This window comes from Rhinoraja longicauda, chromosome 31 (assembly GCF_053455715.1).
Source record: "Rhinoraja longicauda isolate Sanriku21f chromosome 31, sRhiLon1.1, whole genome shotgun sequence".
Taxonomy (NCBI): Eukaryota; Metazoa; Chordata; class Chondrichthyes; order Rajiformes; family Arhynchobatidae; genus Rhinoraja; species Rhinoraja longicauda.
The window spans coordinates 19,494,746-19,511,399 of NC_135983.1; the positions used below are offsets into that span (position 1 = coordinate 19,494,746).

Below are 16,654 nucleotides of genomic sequence, written 5' to 3' on the forward strand. Positions count from 1 at the left end.
CTAGTCAGACGGCTGACTGAGTATTCTAAACTCTTAAAACAACAAGTAAGAGTATGCCCATATGTGATGACAAGTTTGGGAGACAATGTCAGCATAAGCAATATTATAATTACTGTGCTTTGTTCACCTTTGGAGCAGCAATTTCATCATTCTGTGCTCAATATAAAAACCTGCTTGCTACCATTTCTTCCTTTATAAGTCAACTGTATTGTTCTGGGGAATAATTATGCATCTAAAGATCCAAGACTTGTGTGCCTCATATGATGAGTACAATCAGAACTTGTGAAAGCACATACTTCAGAAATGTTAATTAAATCCAGTAAAGCTCCAGTAATGATTTTGACACAAAGTAAAAAACTGCCCAAGAGGAACCCAACAAATTCATTAATGTTATTTAGGAAGGAAATCTGCCATCCTTAAATAATTTATCCTATACGTGACTACAGATTCACCATGTGGGTGACTCCTAAATTACAAAGAAGTGGAATTGAGGTTATAATCAGATCTGCAATGATCGTTTAAATGATGGAGGTAACACAAAATGCTGCAGTAACCAATGGTGGAGACAATGTGAGGGACCACCTGTTCCAAAATTGCTGCTTGTAACATAAGCAAGAAAAACTGGCTAAAGCATCTATGGAAGCAACTGACAAACACCCATCTAAAATACCTAAAAAGAACGTTCAGCAGACAGATTTGGACACCCCCTGCACATTCTATCCAACAACTTGATATATATCCCTGTTCCTTCATCATCATTTAATAAATATTTGTCAGATATTTGTAAATTTCCCTGGTGTGGGACGAATAAAGGAAAATATTATCACTAGGTTAAAATCCTGGAACTCCCTTTCTAACAGCACAATGAGATGCATCACCACATGGAACACAACAGTTCAAGAATGCAGCTCACACCATCTTCTAGATTAGCAACATTAGCTCAATTAGCCACATACATCAAATGTCTGCCTTGACAGTGACACACTGATCCCAAAAGATAGTAGAGTCAACCTTGCAAAACAAATTATCTTGACACACAAAAGTTAAATATATTAGAACATCTTGAAGGGTAAATAACTCACCAGCTCCTGGCCCTGGTCCTACTGGCTTTGCTTTTAATTGTGCCCATGACTTTACTCCACCTTGTGCCGAATGTGTGCTCTGGTATTAATTGAGGAAAATATGTTATAATCAGTCAACCAGCAGTTCAAACATCTAAAGAGAAAACAATACTTTTCACAGCAGAATTCTGATGGCACACTTAACATTTCATTTCATAAATATTTGCCATATATTTGTCTTACCTCCTGGACTGGAGCTGTTTTTGCCACACTGGAGGCAGACGTCTGCGAAACCGGCTGCGACGGCGACTCTGGCTGCTGTGCTACTGATACTCTGGTACTACAAAACACAACAGTCACGGTCAGAAACCTCACCAGACTACACACCTGCCGGATGCTTCAGAAGTTTAAACAGTGGAACCAAAATACCATCCTCGCAAAACATATACTCTAAGGACCAATGGATATGATTTGACGACCGGGCAAGTCTGAGGAAACTTGAATATTTGTTCTGACAAATGCGCAGGAAGGGGAACAATAAAGCAGTGGGTACAATAAAGCTACTGGACCTGTAGCCAAAGTTCAAGACCCTTGACCAAGAGATGTGTGCTCCCCAACACGACAAAAATGTTACATCCAAACAATAAAATAAAATGCATTTAGTTCCTTAATGTCTTTCAGGGTACAGAATCAGCCGTCATTAACTAATCTGCTCTGTATCTGACTTCACACCCACCAATGTAGTTGACTCTCAATTCAAAGACAATTAGAGATGGCAACAAATACCAGCATTCTTGCAATATCTACATCTTATGAATGAACAAACAAGCAAGGTAAAACTTTCTGCAGCTGAATCTTTATTAAACTACCAATACATTCTGTTAAGCAACACCCATTAATTTTTATTTTTCAAAAGTTCACATTCCAAATTTATCCCCAATTAAAGCCCCATTCTTCACCGTCGCACTGTACAATGGGACCGAAGTATTGTCAAAATTGCCATCTGTCAAATGAAAGCTTTGAATCGAGTCCAAAAAGGCTCAGGTATATTGGTCAGTGTGGCTCCCTATATATTTTTCTGAGAAAATATCCACTGTGCCCTGAGATCAACAACATCCATAATGTGATTTAGGGAACTGCCACTGTGGCAGTGGCTCTGCCACTGGACGGAGGATAGACACAAAATGCTGGAGTAACTCAGCCGGACAGGCAGCATCTCTGGAGAGAAGGAATAGGTGACGTTTCGGGTCGAGACCCTTTTTCAGATTCTAATGGGTGAGGTTTCGGGTCGAGATGCAGAGGAGTCCAGTAGCTGATATTAGAGAAACCTTTGTCAGAACCAAAGTCCAAAGTCTTCCTGAAAATGGCCATGAATACAGCATCCACCACTTCCCAAATGTGGACAACGATGATGTGGATTTGTGACTAAAGTTCCACGCTGCCAAGTTCTATAACTGCAGCAGAGATATTGTCTGTTTCCAAAGCTTCGTTTGCCTTCCCTGTTGGTACAAGGCGTTTTCTACTTGTCAGTCAGGGGTACTGCAAGGAAGGATCAGGTATGGCTGGAACAGTGCTGGCTCGAAGGGCCGAATGGCCTTCTCCTGCACCTATTTTCTATTGTCTATTGGAAGCACTCAAGCATGCTGGTGGTTGAGGAAGTCTTCAAAGTGCTTCTTTTATGCGTGCTCTATCCTTGATAGCTTGACAGGAAAAGGGTTGAGCTAACCAAATTAAACTAATCACTTCTGCCTGCACATGACCTTCCATTCTCTGCATAATCATGTGCTTACCTAAAAGCTTCTTAAACACCAATATCACATCTACTTCCACCAGCATTCTTTAACAATGTTCCAGGCACCTACCACTGTACAAAAAAAAGCTTGCCCCACACATCTCCTTTAAACCTTCCCCTTAAAGCAATGCCCTCTGGTATTTGACACTTCCACCCCGAGAAAAAGGTTCTGAGTGCCTCTCCATGCCTCTCATAATTTTATAGACTTCCATCAGATCTCCCCATAGCTTCCGATGCTCCAGAGAAAACAATCCAAATTTGTCCAAACCTTTATAGCTAATACCTTTAATCAAGGCAGTATCCTGGTAAACCTCTGCACCCTCTCCAAGGTCTCTACATCCTTCCCGCAATATGGCAAACAGAACCGCACACAAAACTGCAAATGTGGCCTGGCAGAGTTTTATAAAGCTGCAACATGACCTCTTGACCCTTATACAACGTTCGAATGACGAAGGCAAGCATAGCATATGCCTTCTTTACCTCTCTATCTACTTGCATTGCTGCATTCAGGGAGATATGGACTTGGACCCAAGATCCTTTGTACATCCATGCTGTTAAAGGTCCTGCTATTAACTATAATTTCCTCTGACATTTGACTTCCTAAAGTGTAACAACTCACATTTGTCAGACAAGAGGCCCCGAGGGTTTGCATATGCCATGTAATGGTGGCGGTATTCCCCCCACACAGATGAATCTGCCACCATGGGCAAGGAAATTGCTGGCTGGGACCCACCAATCTGCCCACATAAATTAAGAGACATTGAAGGGGGGGGGGGGGGGGGTGAAGGGATATAAAAGAGTTTCTCAATGCAAGGATTGTATAGGATATGACTGGCGAAGGATATGGCTGTAGAACCTGCATTTTCCAACATACGATGGGGCTACCTCGGATATGCAGCCTGCTCCTCAATCCTGGCATTTCGAGATCTATCAGCTACTTATTCTTCCGTTGCCAGAGTTGGAGACTTTGGCTCCACCTCCCATTTCATTCTTTGAAAGAAAACAACTCCAAATTGAATCAGAAAAGCAACTTACTTCTTTTGGTCGGGCTGCTCCTGTTTGCTTGCCCATCCTGTTCCGTCTTTTGGTACGATTGTCACGTTTGGATCGTTTCCTTTGTTTTCAGCCTTCAAACTGGGGAGGTTTGCAGGTGGCGGCATGCGCCGAGCAGCAGCCACTTTACCAAGACTTTGCAAGCCATGTCGAGGAACAACTGTAAAATTAGACATAAAATAATTTAGGGGAATACTAGAAAATAGAAGATGGTGCCTTCCCAGAGCACTCAGTTCAAGGGTAAATAGAGATGGCACACCTCCCATCAACAAAATTAAAAAGTATCAAAATCAGAAACATTTAGTCATGTGTAACATCACTTCCTTGCCTCAGAAATGTCTTGCTTTTTCATTAATTTCTCCATTGCACAATTAGATCAACTCTTGTGATGTTTACCACAATGATAACACTTTAGAATTCAGGGAGATACACACGGGACAAATGATAACAGAAGCACCTTGGCAGTGATTTTTTTTCCATGAGAATTAGGGCAACCATTTGAACCATAACCCAATATGGCTCATTACCATCAAGAAACAAAAAAGGGATTCAAGAATAGAAACATCAATGGATTTCCCAAAATAATACAAAAAACAAACTTATAAACTCCATACATGATAAAATGTCTTCCTTGTTACATACCTCCTGAATGCTTCTGGGTTTCTAGTGACTTTCCCTTGTATTTATCAAACAGACTGAGGGAGGAGTACTTTGATTTTCCATCCTTCCCCTTGGTAGTTTGCCCCAAACGATCTGACATTGCGCTGGAATGTCATCGAGTACACTGGTTATTTTCAGCACCGCTGAGAACGTGCCGCTGACTGAGGGGGGGTGCAGGGGAAGGGGAGGGAAAAACAAAAAAAATATTCAGAAATTTGATCTTTTCTCACAGTTCCTAAAGAAAAAGCTTTCAAAAATCGCACTAAAAATTGCTCTTTCAAAAAGGAATGAATCTGTATTCAATACCTGTAACTCCAAGGACCATAAATAGTAAATAAATATTGATCGCTTAGAGTCATGATTTAAGGTGAAGCTATTACTTATCATGGATGTGAACTTGACTTGATTTAACACTTAGTTGGAATATACAGTTGGCACACTGCTCACCCATGCCCATCACTTCACAACAACAGAACACTCCACATATTGATATTATTCCTCTCTTGTAATAAACTGCTATCTTCCAATGGGTTTCAGACTATCTCCCAGCAAAAATAAAAACACTGCATTATTCCTCTGAAACGGCAAAGACGAAAATAGAATTAGGAAGCCAATGGACTAATTCCACAATTAAATAGGAATTCAAAGTTCACTATTCATCATATACCAAGTTGTCATAAATTGGAGCAATAATTTGGACGATGTCACTCTAGACCCATATTCCCAACGAGAATGGCCCCATCCCCGAACTCTACCTCCGCTACATCGACGACTGCATTGGTGCTACCTCTTGTACCCATGCAGAACTCACTGACTTCATACACTTCACTTCCAATTTCCATCCTGCCCTTAAATATACCTGGACTATCTCCGACATCTCCCTCCCATTTCTGGACCTCACCATCTCCATCACAGGAGACAGACTAGTGACTGACATCTACTATAAACCTACTGACTCACACAGCTATCTGGACTACACTTCTTCCCACCCGGTTTCCTGCAAAAAGTCTATCCCCTACTCCCAATTCCTCCATCAACGCCGCATCTGCGCCCGGGATGAGGTGTTTCACACTAGGGCATCAGAGATGTCCTCATTCTTCAGGAAACCACCCCATCCCCGGGCACTTTCCCCTGCAAACGCAGGAGATGCAACACCTGTCCCTTTACCTCCCCCCTCAACTCCATCCAAGGACCCAAACAGTCTTTCCAGGTGAGACAGAGGTTCACCTGCACCTCCTCCAACCTCATCTATTGCATCCGCTGCTCCAGATGTCAACTTATTTACATCGGCAAAACCAAACGCAGGCTCGGCGATCGCTTCGCTCAACACCTGCGCTCAGTCCGCATTAACCAATCGGATCTCCCGGTGGCTGAGCACTTCAACTCCCCCTCCCACTCCCAGTCTGACTTTTCTGTCATGGGCCTCCTCCAGTGCCACAGTGAGTCCCACCAGAAATTGGAGGAACAGCACCTCATATTTTGCCTGGGTAGCTTGCAGCCCAGTGGTATGAACATTGACTTCTCCAACTTTAGATAGTTCCTCTGTCCCTCTCTTCCCCTCCCCTTCCCAGATCTCCCACTGTCTTCTTGTCTCCACCTATATCCTTCCTTTGTCCCGCCCCCCTGACATCAGTCTGAAGAAGGGTCTCGACCCAAAACGTCACCCATTCCTTCTCTCCTGAGATGCTGCCTGGCCTGCTGAGCTACTCCAGCATTTTGTGAATAAATACCTTCGATTTGTACCAGCATCTGCAGTTTTTTTCTTATACTACTTGATGCATCTTGAGATTCCCCCACCATCAATACTTTGAAGTCTAGCTGGAGCTGTTCAAGAGGATCAAAGATCAGTAGTCTTCAGACTTCTTCCATTCTGACCCCATGTGCCCAGGCAGAAAAAGTTCAAAACTGTCTTCCTTAACTATTTGCCTAGAATAAAATCCAATGTGCCTATTATCACCTGAGAATTGTAAAGAATTATAGTGAACCAAATGGCTTTACTGACAGTTCTAAAAGTTAAAATGGCAGCAGTGAAGTATACGGTTAAGATCTGTGCTGTTATTTGTTCCTTCAATGTTCCTCTCTGAAAAGCAAGTGATGAAGCATTTCCACCCGAGAACTCATATGTTCAAAGCACACCAGGATAAGTTGTTAAACTAAATTTAACACAGATGGTAATATGCTAGTTACCATTAAAAATGATGATGAAACAAACATGGCTTATTAATTCCTTCACAAAAAAGGAAGCTGCCATTGTACATGGTCAAGTTTACAAGTGACATCAGTCATCCAGTTGAAGATTTGGTGAACTGTTCACATTGCCTTAATACCATCAGAATAACTAAGGTTGCATCAGGAGTATCACTTTGGTGCTCACATCATAGAAACAAATATAATAATTGTGCAAATAATCTGGGCTCCAGCTCCTGATTGTTACCCTTATCCCTGTTTTGTAAACAGGAGTTTCTTATTCTAGGCTTACAGAGACCATTGAATCCCACCAACATTATGTTTAGACAGCAAACAAAATACTTGTGGAGGTTGCCAAGGTGGCTGAGAAACTGTGATAAAAGTTTCAATAGGTTCAGGAAAATAAGGGAAAAGACAATTCAATCAAGTTACACAGCTCGATTTACCCATTCACGTGAATAACGATTATTTTACGGAAACTATAATTCCTATTCCTGGGCAAATAACCTTGAAACACAACTTCAATTCTCATCAAAGCACTGAGGACTTTAATTTAGGAAATCAAATCTTTACTAAAAAGCTGGTATCAGAAATTATGTCCATTAAAACTAACAAATATTTGGAAAATCCCACCTTGCTTATTAACCTTGCCACGCCAGATCTCTCAACCCACAGCATTATTATAAGAAAATAACTGCAGATGCTGGCACAAATCGATTTATTCACAAAGTGCTGGAGTAACTCAGCAGGTCAGGCAGCATCTCGGGAGCGAAGGAATGGGTGACGTTTTGGGTCGAGACATTATTATTAATTAAGAGACAGCATTATTAAATGCCCCCTGAAAAGCCAAGTAAGCTAAAAGATGTCCAGCATATGGAATCAGCACCACCTTCTCTGACGATTATAGGGAAAAACAAGAAATGCAGAGCTTGCACATACTCCATCCATGAATGAGTAAAATGCATTCAGAATAGACAATAGACAATAGACAATAGGTGCAGGAGTAGGCCATTCAGCCCTTCGAGCCAGCACCGCCATTCAATGCGATCATGGCTGATCACTCTCAATCAGTACCCCGTTCCTGCCTTCTCCCCATACCCCCTAACACCGCTATCCTTAAGAGCTCTATCCAGCTCTCTCTTGAAAGCATCCAACGAACTGGCCTCCACTGCCTTCTGAGGCAGAGAATTCCACACCTTCACCACCCTTTGACTGAAAAAGTTCTTCCTCATCTCCGTTCTAAATGGCCTACCCCTTATTCTTAAACGGTGGCCCCTTGTTCTGGACTCCCCCAACATTGGGAACATGTTATCTGCCTCTAATGTGTCCAATCCCCTAATTATCTTATATGTTTCAATAAGATCCCCCCTCATCCTTCTAAATTCCAGTGTATACAAGCCCAATCGCTCCAGCCTTTCAACATACGACAGTCCCGCCATTCCGGGAATTAACCTAGTGAACCTACACTGCACGCCCTCCATAGCAAGAATATCCTTCCTCAAATTTGGAGACCAAAACTGCACACAGTACTCCAGGTGCGGTCTCACCAGGGCCCGGTACAACTGTAGAAGGACCTCTTTGCTCCTATACTCAACTCCTCTTGTTACGAAGGCCAACATTCCATTGGCTTTCTTCACTGCCTGCTGTACCTGCATGCTTCCTTTCATTGACTGATGCACTAGGACACCCAGATCTCGTTGAACTCCCCCTCCTCCTAACTTGACACCATTCAGATAATAATCTGCCTTTCTATTCTTACTTCCAAAGTGAATAACCTCACACTTATCTACATTAAACTGCATCTGCCATGTATCCGCCCACTCACACAACCTGCAGTCAGGCAACATTATAACGAGGCAGCAGTCCATGGCACTGCTTCTCACCCATGGACTATATAGGATTGCATCACCACCGGAACTAGAAATAGTTTATTTAACTACTGCCATAATTCCATTTACATGCGAACACCTTCTATGACATGGTCAGTACCATCAGGAATAAGCACACATCCATCAGTAAAACAAGTATTGCATGACAAGATGCTTGGATGAATAATGATCAAATCAGATAACAAGAAGCAATTTTACACAAATCATCCCATCAACCATTTATATCCTACATACCACCGTCCAGAATTCTATACAAATTGATCACATAGACCAAAGAATTGCTAAGAGTCCAGGTCAGCAACATCTAGCGAATTATTCTGAGCACTGCGAAGTGTTGAAATCAGCAAAGGATAAACTAACCGCTTTCTGATTACCCATTCATTGCGTCTCTCTCTAGATTATTCAACTCTTGGAGTGCTGTTCTGAAATTAGAGTTAAACTTAAGGTAGATCTATTTATGTTGGCCCCAGCCATCTGATTCCCATCATGACTTGGGGATAAATCATTCTTGGAACAAAGCACAAGGAAACCCTTGCAAACTTGCAATCAATAAATAACATTGGATTTGGAGCTTGCCTTTTAATAGATTCCCAGAGGGTGGTAGGACTGGACATGATTAAGGAGGTCAGGAGGCTCCAAAGATATCTCGTTCAACCATTTGTTGCTTTTCTTGCACACACACACACATCATTCAGCCTAATCTCCGTGAGCAAAGCAGAATACAAGACTCCAACATAGGAGTCAGCGCTCAGGCAGACTCTAAAGCCGATTCTAAACACACAAGGTGCCATTCATAATACCGACATTATCAGCATCAAATTTTGGCCCTGGGGTTCAGAACTTAAAGCTGCTCCATTATAAAATCTATTTAAATATCCTCCAAATCATAACAGTTAGACCTAAAACCACAAATCAATCACAATTTCATCTAAATGACATTCTTTTCACATTGAAGGACATGGGGGCAGCAGTTTGACCAACAGAAATTGTTCCTGATTTGGTTTACCTAGGCTACAATCTGCCCATACTTTGCAGTTTGCAATTTATTGATGATTTTTATTCCCCTTTTTATGTGTACAGTATTGTTTCATTTACTTGTCAGAGTTATGTAAGCCTTCGTGAAACAAGAGCCAATTAGTTTGCTGTTTCTCCTACATGTATATTTTGAGTCTCAACTTCACCACCAAAGCACAGAAAAGTGCTTCAAACCAGTGTCTGACAAGCAGTTTTGATATGAACGCTTCATTCCTTTGGAATGTCAGGTTAGCAGTTCTGGCATAATATATTCAGAGGTTAAGAATGTTCAACAGTTTGGATCCCAGTCTTTCTCTGAATTTCCTCTATCCTCTAAAATATCTATTTCCTGGAAGGACATGGGCTAGACTGCTTGTCTAGGTAACTTGCAGTTGAGTGTGTAGTCTAAAACAATTGAGCCTCAGTAATAGAGCCCAATGGCTAACGAGAGGATTTGGAAGATCAATTTGGAGAATTTTTCAGAGACAGCATTGATGTATTTGTCTAGTGTAGGTTATCCAGGACTCAAAAGCATACAGGTGCCACTGCTGTTCAGTGAGACATGAGCTAGGTGCTGAGTTTCATGGCCGGGGTTTACAAAATATCCTTTTCTTCACCAGAAGGGAAAATCCTATAAGCACTGAGTCAATCTAGGAGGTCAATTGGTTTTCATTTGAACCGGAAAAGTGAGAAAACAAGTATATTTTACGCTGCACGAAACAGGAAGATGGGAAATAGAAGGAATAAACAACATGCTTAGTTCCAGATTTCCAATGTTTGCAGATTTTTTTGTTCCATTTTTAATGCTTGCACGCAAACTGGTGACTGCCTTCACTGTACCTCTGTACATAATAAACTAATTTAAACTCAAATTAAGAGGCAAATCCAGATGTATGGACATATAATAATTATTAAGTTAATAATAATTGTCGCTTCAGAATGGAGCTGTAGGCAGCTGACCAATTTCTTGCTCGATCTGTATATTAACTTCATTCTCGCTACAATCAAGTTAGTCATGACATGTAGCATTACAGTGAGAATTGAGAAGTGGATTGAGGCAATGACACAGCCTCTCTTGTTCATGGTCTGTGGTGGACCCAACGTTTAGGATCGTTGCTGCACACAAAATGATAATGAATTCCCATGGAAGGCCAAATTTGAGAAGCATTTACCATAATCCCGTGTAATTAGTAGACGAAGGTCTTTGTGAAGTGTAAAAGCAATGTGCAGTGGTTGGTGTTGATCTTATATTTCTCGTCACATGATAAAGATCATGCTCACTGCATCGCTGGCTGGGCAGGGTCTACACTGTGACATTGAGTTCTTTGGAGAAGGAGGATCCTTACAATGACGTTCCCCACAGTAGATAGCTGGGTATGTAATTATGACAATCAAGTTTATCTGCTCTTGAAGACAATCACGATTAGCAGGTATGAAACTCTTCAACCAAGATGAGGGAGATGACATTATGAATTCACTCCAGAAGCACTTCTCTGCCACATTTTAGTGCTTCAACATGAATTTAATTTGATCTGCTGGCCCTGATCTGGAACATAGTATTTTCAGATTGTTGCCTGCCCGAGTAGCACCAAGATCTTGGAAGTGCTGATTACATTCTATTGTTGACAAGTTGTCCTCTGTTCTTGGCATCCAGTGGAGATCTATAGGTGTCACAGTAAAAACATGAACTAAACAATGGGCTCCACGGACCGTGGTTTACCTTGAAATTTAGCAAGGTGCACAATAGGCTCCCTCAAGCAACAACAAAATAAAGAGACTTTCATTAATGCAATTTGAGAGGCAAAACAATCAGATGGTCAGAAACAAAACTGTTTCCCTTCCCCCCCCCCCCCCCCCCCAAATAATATTGAATAGACATGGGAGAATAGCCCATCTTGTCTTTCATTGTAGATAAGGGGATGAGCTGATAAAGACCTCTCACAAAACAATGACATTCAATTAAGGAAGAGACAATTAAGGAAAGGGCAAACTTTGGTAGAGGAAGTGTGGGATAGAATTAAAGCTGAATGCTTCCAGAATCATTTCCCACAAAGACACACAGAATAGAGCGCAAGAGATTGCCAATGCTATACCTGCTCTCTGTACAGCATTCCCCTCAGTCCCAACCCAACACTCTTTCTTCGTAGTCCTTTAAATAATTTTTAATCACCTTCGTACTTAGTTCTAGGAAATCCCTAATTGACTCGGTTTCCATCACCACTACAGACAGCAAGTTCCAAGTCTTACCTTATGCAGTAACATTTCAAGTGGCGACTTATTAATCGCCGTTTGGCAATCAAAATAGAATACAAAGGACCCCCTTTATTTATCGACATTTTAACATAGAATAGTACAGCACAAAAACTGGCCCTACTGTCCCAATGCCTGTGCCGAACTAGATGCCAAGACCAAATATTTTCTGCCTGCACATAATCCATATCCTTCTGTTCTCTGCACATCCAAAAGTTTCTTAAATTACACTATCATACTTGCCCCAATCACCACCACCCCCACAGCACACTACAGGCATTCACAATCCTCTAAGTTTAAAAAAAAACCTCCCAGCACATCTCCATTAAACTTTGCCCCTCTCATCTTAAAACCATGCCCTCTGGTATTTTTTTTTCCATCTTGGGATAAGGGTTCTGACTCTCTACCCAATCTATGCCTCCCATAATTTTATATACTTCTATCAGGTCCCCTACAACCTCCTCGCTCCAGTGAAGACAATACAAGTCTGTTCAATCTCTCCCTGTAGCTAATATCCCCTAATGTAGGCATCATTCCAGTGAACATCCTCTGTACCCTTTCCAAAGCCTCCATGGCATTTCTGTAATGGGGTGACCTCAGCTGCATGCAACACTCCAAATGCGGCCTAATCAAAGCCCTATAAAGCTGCATCATGACTTGTTGACTCTTATACCCAATGCCCCAACCTATGAAGGACGACATTCCATACTCCATCTTTACTACTATCTACTTGTTTTGCCATTTTCAGGGAGTTATGGACTTGGACTCCAAGATCTCTCTGTACATCAATGCTGTTAAGGGTCCTGCCATTAATTGTGTGTTTTTATGTCCTCAAAGAAAATAATTTGTCAACCGTAATATGCTTTGCATGAAATGATGTTGGATTTACATAGCTGTGACATGATTTTTTAAATGTCCTATAACTGTGCCTTAATAATCTATTCCAGCAATTTCCCGATAATAGCCATCAAGCAAATATCTGCTTTCTGCCTTTTAGCTCTCGCCTTTCCTAAGCATTTCTCCCATTAACTATCAGAGAATGAGCCAAACATCTTGCTGAAAAGCAAAAATAAACACATTAAATCTTTTATCACAAATTCTGGACTACTCCTAAAAGCTATGCAACCACCCACAATAGGTTGAGGGCAAACCAAGTACCACCATTAATGCCCCACACGCTTGAGAGACATAAAGCAGAAACCCCGAATGTCAAGCGTAAACAGGCATGGTTCCCTGAGGCAGAGGTAAACTAGGCCAGGGGTAAAAAATACACTAAAGTACAGAATAAATAAGACTGCCACCAGATACCTACTATCTCCCACAGAGGTCAACCAGGCTTCCCTCACTGTTATCAATGGTCAAGAGTAAACAGGATACCTCCTAATTGAAAATTAGGATAAACACAACAAAATCAGTGCTCCGCTCCCACAAAACTAAATAAATAAGAATTCTATCTTCCCAAGTTTGAGGGTAATCAAGATGTGCACACTTCTATGCCGTGGATAAACAATTTGCTCATGGACAGGGTTCAAATGCCTCAGATTAGGGCCTATCCGAGCAGAAGGAAACCAGGCATTCCCATTTACCCAGGGGTGCTCAAAACTCTCGCTCCTCCCAAGGGATGCCTGGAATACCACTGTCCCTGAACATTGGGATGACAGGTACTTCTCTGATCCACAGTTCAAGAGCAAAGACTGTTCAAGAGTAAATAAGACATCTCTCTGACCCCAGGTTTGAGGGTACACCAGACTATCAACTACAGCACCCACTGTAAATGCAAACAAGACTCCAACCAACTGTGGCCAGGGGTATAACTGCGCTGTCGCCCCAGGCCATCTAGGCCAAAGGTAAACTAAACACCCTACTCACACAGGTAAATCAAATAACCATAAAGGTACAACAGATTGCCCCTAATCCAAACTAATACTATACCAGACCACCTCACCCAACCCCTCAAAGGTGCACTGGGCTGCCCCACCGCAAAGCAAGAGGCCACCAGATTATCCTATTCTTGGATACGAGTGCGTTAAATGCCAATGCCTCATATTGAGAGTACACCATACAAACCTCAGGAAGGATGCACCTAAACAACTTGACCCCCATCTTAGGTCAAGGGTCCACTAGAAAATCGCTAATGAGGAATGAGCACAAATTAGATGCTTCCATCACAAGTTAATGAAAAACATGGCTTAAGTCTAACCCCGGCGGGGTTTTAAGACAAACCACACCATCCCCAAGATCCAATATAAAGTATAAACCAGACACACTATCCAAGGTTGTGAGTAAATTACTCATTGATACTCAGCATAGATAAACTATCATCCTGAGTGACTAGACAGCCACCATATCAACACTACTTTCATCGGCCTGCTCGGCTCGGCCCTGGGACTTTCCATCGCCCGGTGGGGGCTCAGGACTTTCATCGGCCTGCTCGGCTCGGCCCTGGGACTTTCCATCGCCCGGTGGGGGCTTCAAAAAGTTGGGAGCCTCGATCACCTCGTGGCACCACGGGAGAAGAACGAGGAGGAGATAAGACTTTGCCTTCCATCACAGTGAGGGTGTGCCTAGAGCAATCACTGTGATGGCTGTTTGTGTAAAAAATTATATCTGTGTGTCTTGTGCTTTTTAATGTCTACTGCCGGACCCTGACGTGGGAGGACGCTGGCGTTGAGTATTCGCCGCTTTTCCGTCAGGATAGTTTGTCTGTTTGTTTCTATGTTAATTGTTTTTGTAAAGCGCTTTGAGCATGTGATAAGGCGCTATATAAAATAAATGAATTATTATTATTATTATTACTACATGGAGGATATACAAGGTGTCCAAGGTCCCTGGTTGATACCCCCGATACCAAAAAGTTCAGGAGGTATTTCTCCTGGATCGAGTTTAAATCAAAGGAATCGCCAGCCTTGTTCTGAGTATAACAAGGATAACCAAGTTAAACACAAAGCGCTGGAGGAACTCTGAGGGTCAGGCAGCATCTGTGCAGGTGATGTTTATACCTCATACAGGGTCAGGACCCTACTTCAGAATCTGTATGCAAGAGATCCGCGACATGATCTCCTCGAACAGGATGAGGGATATGAGGTGAGACGTACTTCTCTTCCATACTTTAGTAATGCATCTGATTTGGAGGCCCTGATCGAGTCCGAAGTAAGGTTCCAATAAACAAGGAGTGCAGGAGTAGGCCATTCGGCCCTTCGAGCCAGCACCGCCATTCAGCGTGATCATGGCTGATTACGCACAATCAGTACCCCGTTCCTGCCTTCTCTGCATACCCCCTGACTCCGCTATCATTAAGAGCTCTATCTAGCACTCTCTTGAAAACATCCAGAGAATTGGCCTCCACTGCCTTCTGAGGCAAGGAATTCCACAGCTTCACAACTCTCTGAGTGAAAAAGTTCTTCCTCATCTCCGTTCTAAATGGCCTACCCCTTATTCTTAAACTGTGGCCCCTTGTTCTGGACTCCCCCAACAATGGGAACATGTTTCCTGCCTCTAGCGTGTCCAATCCCTTAATGATCTTATAAGTTTCAATAACATCGCCTCTCATCCTTCTAAATTCCAGAGTATACGAGCCCCGTTCCGATACGTCGTCAGTCCATTCCCTCCACAGATGCTGCCCGACCCGATGAGTTCCTCTGGCACTTTGTGTGTTTTGTTCAAGATTCCAACATCTGTATTTTCTTGTGTCTCCACGTCACGAACAACCAAGCACAATTGTCACCAGGAATAAACCAAACATCCCCGCGTCCCAGACATCAAACTCCTCGGTCAGGAGAGACCAGGTAGCTGCAGATCTCCAGGTAAACAACACCCTCCCAGCCCCGCACCCCCCTTGGACTAGAGGGAGCCTGGTACTCGCAGCTCGAGAGGGAGAACCACAGTCCCACCCCCGGGTTCACCCCCCACCCCGCCCGGGCGGCGAGCAGGCCCCACGGTGCTGCAGTGGGTGGGGGGGGGATACATACCCCGAGACGGCGAGTCTCACCCCCACCGTACCCGCCACCTCGGGTTAAATCCCCCTCCCCGGACTGGGACCACCGGGAGCTTCGGGGCTTCGGCCCGGTCGGGGGTCGACACGGATTCCCGGCTCCACCAAGCCCGGAAAATAGAGCAGGAGAACGGCCTGTGCACGGCACCGGTCCCCAGTCCCGGGGCAGGTTCCCCCGGAGCCACGGCTCCGCTTCCCGGGGAGGCTGAGCGTGAGGGAAGATGGCGGCCGAGCGCCGCCGGGAACAAAGCGGCGCCGATCCTCCGGCCCTGACCCAGCAACCGACGCTTTACTTCCGAAATACCGACCTCGGCTCGTTCCCAGGGGTTCCTCCGCCTCTGCCGCAACGGAAAACTGGAGCTGGCGCCGATGCGGAGCCTGATGGAGGCGGATGGAGAGGAATCCAGGGCCTAGGCGAAAGGATTGAACAGAAACTGAGTCCGGCCTCGTAAACCGGGGCAGAGACTGAGCCTCCGGCGGTGGCGGCGCCTGCCGACAGCTCCGGGAACTGCACCCGGGAAACCGCGCCAGGGCGGCGCCTGCCGACAGCGCCGGGAACTGCAGGCAGGGAACGGCACCGGGACGGCATCTGGTGGCAGCAGAGGGAACTGCAGAGAAAGGAATCTGCACTAAAGATGGTCACAAAATGCTGCTGTAACTCAACGGGTCAGGCAGCATCTCTGGAGAAAAAGAATAGGTGATGTTTCGGGTCGGAATCCTTCTTCAGAATGAGTTGGACACTCCCAGTCTGAATAAG

General features: G+C 43.7%; 1 protein-coding gene across 2 annotated transcripts in view; it reads right to left on the reverse strand.

Annotated features, from left to right (window-relative positions):
• Positions 1–16,347, reverse strand: part of prrc2b (proline-rich coiled-coil 2B) — a 60,876-nt gene extending 44,529 nt beyond the window's left edge. For both annotated transcript variants that reach the window (XR_013549193.1, XM_078426110.1), the window contains exons 1-5: positions 16,206–16,347; positions 4,549–4,727; positions 3,889–4,066; positions 1,305–1,401; positions 1,083–1,161 (exon numbers count right to left, since the gene is read on the reverse strand). Coding sequence is in view for 1 of the 2 variants with exons in the window: in XM_078426110.1 (XP_078282236.1) it covers positions 1,083–1,161; positions 1,305–1,401; positions 3,889–4,066; positions 4,549–4,666 (472 nt within the window). In the remaining variant the exon portion in view is untranslated. The remainder of the gene's footprint in view (positions 1–1,082; positions 1,162–1,304; positions 1,402–3,888; positions 4,067–4,548; positions 4,728–16,205) is intronic.
• Positions 16,348–16,654: the final 307 nt, after the last annotated feature.